This window comes from Echinops telfairi, unplaced genomic scaffold (assembly GCF_000313985.2).
Source record: "Echinops telfairi isolate 266 unplaced genomic scaffold, ASM31398v2 ScPeMD7_3509;HRSCAF=4178, whole genome shotgun sequence".
Lineage (NCBI taxonomy): Eukaryota > Metazoa > Chordata > Mammalia > Afrosoricida > Tenrecidae > Echinops > Echinops telfairi.
Window position 1 is genome coordinate 4,447,314 of NW_022107407.1, and position 6,869 is coordinate 4,454,182.

Consider the following 6,869-nt stretch of genomic DNA (forward strand, 5'->3'; position numbering starts at 1 on the left):
GGAAGAAGCACACCAGCCTGTGTGATCACGAGGTGTCAAAGGGTTCAGGTATCAGGCATCATCAGAACAAAAAAATCTATCATAGTGAATGAGCAGGGCAATGCGGAGTGGAGACCGAAGGCACATTTGTAGGTCATTGGAAATCCCCTTACAGAAGGGTATTGGGGAGGAGACGAGCCAGTCAGGGTGTAATGTGGCAAATATGAAACATACAACTTTCCTCTAGTTCCTAAATGCTTCCCAGCACCCCCCTCTATCATGATCCCAATTCTACCTTGCAAGTCTGGCTAGACCAGAGGATGTACACTGGTACACATAGGAACCGGAAACACAGGGAATCCAGGGCGGATGATCCCTTCAGGACCAGTGGTGTGAGTGGGGATACTGGGAGGGTAGAGGGTGTGGATTGGAAAGGGGGAACCGACAACAGAAATGTGGGTGAAGGGAGACATTGGACAGGGCAAGATATGACAAAATAATAATTTATAAAGTTTCAAGTGTTCATGAGGGAAGGGTGAGCGGGGAAAAATGAGGAGCTGATGCCAGGGGCTTAAATGGAGAGCAAATGTTTTGAGAATGATGATGGCAATATATGTACGAATGTGTTGGACACAATTGATGTATGTATGGATTGTGATAAGAGCTGTATGAGCCCTAATAAAATGATTTAAAAAAGAAGAATAATTTTATGGTTGGGGGAATCACCACAACATGAGGAACTGTATTAAAGGGTCATGGCATTAGGAAAGTTGAGAACCACTAATTTAGAGCAACCTTGGAAGAAATTCTTGGTGATTTGCTTCGGAAACATCACAGCCTTGAAATCTCTGTGGCACATAGTTCTACCTCAATTCACATGGGTTTGCTCTGAATCAGAATCCATTTAACGGCAAAGGGAATCATGTCCCTGAGGAGAGAATAGTTGACAGCAAACCCAGGATTGAGGTTCTAAGAGTTTTACACAGAGCAATAAGGCAGCGTGGGAACCACTGGTTGTGTAAGTATTCTATGATAGGAGAAAATGCTTTTCACTTTTTTTAAAGGTGAATGTTCTGTAAAGAGTGCATCTTATTATAAGAGCTGTAAGAGCCCCAATAGAATGATCTTTAGAAAGAGTGCATCACATTCTTACCAAGATTACCACAATGAAGAGTACATTACCTTTCGGGTTTTATGTGGATTTCTCATTCTGGATGACTTCTTAATGTCCACTTCCGTAGTGTTTACACACCCAGGCTGGAAATGAAAAAGTACAGAGATACAAGAATCTTTACAAGAAAAAAGAGTGTGTAGTTTCTATTCAGTGCATTTCTCTGTGTGTGAGAGACTGACTCTCCAGAACCTGAGCAAATGACAGGACAACAAAAATCACCGGCGGCTCTTTGAAACTATCACAACTAATTTAGGAATTTAAAAAATTATTTTGATTAAAATGTATTTTAAAAAACAAGTAGCAATCTCAACAATTTCTACATGTATAATTCAATGACATTGATTACATTCATCAAGTTGTGGAACCATTGTCACCTATATCTATATTATTCTTCCATCATTAACATAAACTCAAGGAGCCCTAAGAACAAGATTTCCCTTTTCACATTCTCCTGTCGACTTTAGTCACTATACATTTGTTTATTTCATAAAAGTGAGGTCACACAATGCCCTTTTTTGCCTGACTTATTTCTCTCAGTTTAATGTTTTCAAGGTTCGTTCCTGTTACAGCAAGTATCAGAATTTCAGTTCTCTTTAGGATGAGTAATATTCTATTATACATATATCCACTCTTCTACTGATGAATGCTTGTATATTATCAAAAGTACTGCAGGGAATGTTACTGTACAAGTTTTTGTTCGCATTCCTGAATTGCCACAGCTATTTTTTCAACTGTAGTCAGTAATAGAATAAACTTTATCATTATAGTTCTCACATTTTAAAAACTACATTATTAATAACTCCCAGAGGAATGGAAAAATAGACACTTGGTTTTTGCTAATGAAAGTTAGTGTTTATATATATAGCTTCTAAATAGATTTAGCTTAAGGGCCTATCCAGATCAAATGAAGCAACACCCCTGCTTCACCTCTATGCTCATTTTCCCTCAGATTGTCTACTCTACTCTACTCCAGCATGACAGTGATTACATGGATGCTTGCTTTATCAAGAAGGCAAATTAAAATGGCCTTCAGTTGAGCCAGCCCAAGTCCCATCATAAATTTTAAAGTAATTGTGAAATTCTGACACTGATATTTATTTTTCATAGACAGAATATATAATAGAGATTGTGGTTAACATGAGGACTATGAAGAGATTGGAACTCAATATACCATGATTTTGCCCATAAATTTTCAATTTTTGACCACTGTTGACTTCTGGGAAGATGGCGGACCAGGGGACCCACTTACTCTGAGAGTTCTCTCAAACAAGGCGGGTTCAGTGTCCAGGTAGCTGAGTGGTAAGTGAGTGAGACATTCCCCTGGGGCCAACAGCCGGCCCCCACCCCACACATTTGCCCTGAGCCGGGGCCTCAGGGATCCAGGCCCCGAATCGTGGGACATCGCTGGTCCCTAAGCCCCCGCGACCATGACCTCGACTTGCTGTAGCCCCACTCCATCCCCAGACCGGGAACCTGCACCCAGAGTCGCTTGCCTGCTCTGCGGAGACATGCACAGAAGTGGTGTGACCCCCGAAGACAGCAATTGCTCACTTGTGGGACCCCATTGGAAGAGCAGCTTCTCCTACCCGCAGGCCCCCTCTCCCTACATGGCAGCGATCTGGCCCTGAGCCCGTGTCCCTCCCTCCATTCACCCAAGCCCCGGGTAACTGACTTCCAATCTACCAGGTGCTAACTGAGCGACCCTCACGGGAGACAATCCACCCTCACTGCTGCCTGGGATCTCTCCACCAGTGCAGCATTTGCGGGTCGCTCACCCCGGTGTCCCAGCTCCCACGCCATTCCTGGATTGGGAGGCGGAGCCCTGCACTTCCCGCGACCGGCGCCAAGCCCGCTTCTCTCTGCAGCTGCGCTGCGTCTGTGCAGGGGCCCGGCAGAGCGCAGAACCCGCCTGCCATGTAACAGTGGGGGCTCCTCCCCATCAAGTGCACTGCCAGCGGGGTTCTTGCCTGCCCTGGGGCGCTGGGGGATTCCACACACCCAGCGGCCCCGAGCCTGTCATGCGGCGGGCCCCCGCAGGATGGAGCACAGTCGCCATTGCTGGCTGCTCTCTGCCAGAGCCGCTGCTGTCTGGCTGCTGTCCTATTGGCGTGGAAAACATCACTGAGGAGCCTGCGCCGCTCACGGGCCAGCGGCTCTAGCGATAAACGCCCTCCCGCCGGCTAGGGAACCTGTGAATCAGCTCTCTGGCACCTGAGGGAGCTGTCTGTGTGCTCCGCCGGTGCCTATCTCTCCAGTACCCCGTGGATCCCCAGCGCCAGCTCCAAGCCTACCCCAGCCATCTGCAGCCGGCATAGAAGGCAGGCATTGCGGCCTGCACCTCCCCACACCCTTGTGGCCCCAGTCTCTCCCAGGCAGTGCTGGAGGCTAGCCCCATGGGGCATCGCCCACCGGCTTAGCGCTGTCCACAGCCTCCTTCAGTGTGGCCTCCACCCGCAGACCCCACTCTATAGGCCTACAGGGACCTAGGAGAGCTTATTGATCAGAAGAGCAATCTCCCCTCACATAGCCCTGCTCCGGAGCTCAGATCAGCACCACATCACATGGTAGGGAGGCCTCTCCCACCTCCCCCGTCTATTAGGCATCGCTAGAACTTGGAGGGAAAAGAAGGGGGGGGGCGATCTAAATATATACATATAAATGTAAATATATACCTTTTATCTCGTGCTGATTTCCTCTTTTTTCTCTTCTACTTTCTGTACTTTCTTCACTCCCTTCTTTCTTCCTCCTTTTTCACTATTGCTAATACTTCTCTTCTGCCCCTCTTCTATAGGTATTCCCTCTAGCTCTTTTTATTTTATTTTCTCACTCTCACTATTATCACTTCTCTTCTCTCCTCTTTTATAACTTCTTCCTTCTCCCTCTCCATTCTTTTTCTTTGTCCTCCCCCTAATTTAATTAAAAAAATTAAAAAAATATATTTAAAAAATTTTTAACTTTTTCCTTTTTGATGCTAAATAACAAAAAGGGTGTGTGTGTGTGTGCTAAGGGTACCCTGATAGACCAGGTCAAAGCAGCCAAGAGGCACCCACAGAGGCCACATCCCCCACTCCAGTCGCTGAAACATCCCACCACTGCTGGTCACCAAGCCTACGGGGAGCTCTGCCCACACAGCAGTCTGACACATCCTTAGAGTAGGTCAAAGGCAACCACCTGAGAGAATACCTAACAGTAACACAGATAAGGGACCCCTGGCCTCCCAGAAACATGGGGCCTATGAAAGGATCGAGGAAAAATCAACAGACCACATCACTCCCAACAAAAAAACCAGAGAGACAAAACATCGTAGCAGAGCTAACTTCTCTCATAGAAAAAGCAGATACAGATCTGCCACAGAAGGAAATCTTCAGAAGTCTACTGGCAGTAATAAAGGAGCTGAAGGAAGCAACCCAGAACAAGGATAAAATAATAGAGGAGATGAAGTCCACAATAGAGGGGATGAAATCCACAATAGAGGGGATGAAGTCCACCCACCAAAGGGAACTGCAGGAGCTAACAGAAGAGGCAGCAGAAGCCACACACAAGGTCACAGAATTTATGATTAGGCTTGAGGAGGCAGAGAACCATATCAGCGACCCCGAGGACACTTAAAGAAAACTAAGCAACCGAGATGAACAGTCAGATAAGAAAATTAAAGAAACAGAAGAGAACTTGAGATCAATGACAGATGCTATGAAGAGGAATAATCTTCGTATTATCGGTCTCCTGGAACAAAACACAATATACAAGCCAACAATCAAGATAGCAAAGGAATTCCTGGAAGAAAACTTTCCCACCCTCACAAGGGAGAATCAGGTATTCATACAGGAAGCAGAAAGGACCCCAGCTAGGCCAGACCCCAAGAAGAACACCCCAAGACATGTAATAGTAAAAATATCCAACTTTGAGGAAAAAGAAACAATTTTACGAGCAGCAAGAGAAAGGAAGACAATCACATACAAAGGAGCACAGGTAAGAATATGCTCAGACCTATCAGCAGAAACCAAGAAGAGGAGGAGAGAATGGAGCAACATCTCCCAAAAGCTGAAGGAAAAAAATGCCTCCCCCAGAATCCTGTACCCTGCCAAGTTATCCATTAAGATGGATGGTGAGATAAGGGTCTTCCAGGACAAGGAAAAACTTAAAGAATATGCTGCAAAACACCCGAGCCTGCGGAAGATACTGGCTGACTCACTATGGCCAGAGGAACAACCTCCACCAAGAACAAACAGGAGATCACCAAACAGCCAAGCTCCATCTAGTAGCCAACATGCCAGCAACAATTATCAGGACAAGAGGATCGCAGATGAAAAAGAAGACAGCATAGAAAATCTCCACTCAAACACAGCACATTTAAATGAGATGAGATAGGTAAAGACCCAAAACACAAAACAGGGTATGACGACTATGAACCCACAGATAGTAATAATAACCTGAATTCCAATGGACTCAATTCGTACATTAAAAGAAAAAGGCTGGAGGACTGGCTCAGAAAACATAATCCATCAATCTGTTGCCTGCAAGAGACACATCTTAAGCACACAGACAAGAATATGCTAAGAATAAAGGGATGGCAGAAAGTCTACCAAGCACATTCTAACTCCAAAAAGACAGGGGTGGCTATCTTAATCTCTGACAATATTGATTTCAAGATACAAGCCATAAAAAGAGACAACGAAGGACACTACATAATGCTCAAAGGTTCAATAAACCAAGAATCAATTAGCATATTGAATATCTACGCTCCCAATAATGGAGCAGCGAAGTTCGTCAAACAAACTATTAAAAAGATAAAAAAAAAGAAATCACGGACTCAACGATCATAGTAGGCGACTTTAACACTCCGCTATCAGAGAAGGACAGGTCAATGGGAAAGAAACTCAGCAAAGACGCCATAGAGCTATGCAATGTAATTAGGCAACAGGGCCTGATAGACATTTACAGAGCTTTCCATCCAAAAGCAAAGTGTTTCACATTCTTTTCTAGTCCACATGGATCTTTTTCAAGAATAGACAACATGCTGGGACACAAGTCCAGCCTGAGCAAATTCAAACACATAGATATTATCCAGACATCTTTCTCAGATCACCATGCCATAAAGCTGGAGATTAATAAGAGAGTGTCCAGGAAAGCAAGAGCAATCAATTGGAGGACAAACAATGATCTCCTGCAACACGAATGGGTACAGGGCCAGATTAGAGCGGATATCAGGATGTTTCTAGAAACCAATGAGAACGACAATACAATATATCAAAACCTGTGGGACACTGCAAAGGCAGTTATTAGAGGTAGCTTGATATCATTAAATGCCTATATGAAAAAAGAAGAGAGGCGTATGACAGATATGCTAACACAAAACCTCCAACAACTAGAATAGAGTCAGCAGAACCACCCCTCAAATAGCAAGAGAAAAGAAATAATAGAAATCAGGGCAGAGTTAAACCAGTGTGAAGACAAGAGAACAATACAAAAGATAAATGCAGCTAAAAGCTGGTTCTACGAAAGAATTAAAAAAATTGACACTCCTCGAGCAACGCTTACCAAGGATAGAAAGGAGCAAAAATCAATAGCCAAGATAAGGGATGAAGCAGGGGCAATAACAACAGACCCCAATGAGATTAAAAGGATCATCACAAAATACTATGAAAGTCTGTATTCTAATGAACTCAGAAACCTAGAAGACATGGATAAATACTTGGAAAAACAGTCTCTCCCTAGA

The 6,869-nt window shown here is 44.5% G+C and overlaps 1 protein-coding gene across 5 annotated transcripts in view; it reads right to left on the reverse strand.

The window, feature by feature from the left end:
• Positions 1-6,869, reverse strand: part of RGS7 (regulator of G protein signaling 7) — a 497,629-nt gene that overhangs the window by 69,921 nt on the left and 420,839 nt on the right. For all 5 annotated transcript variants that reach the window (XM_045294230.1, XM_030886696.2, XM_004709818.3 and 2 more), the window contains exon 10: positions 1,162-1,236. In XM_045294230.1, the coding sequence (XP_045150165.1) occupies positions 1,162-1,236 (75 nt within the window). The remainder of the gene's footprint in view (positions 1-1,161; positions 1,237-6,869) is intronic.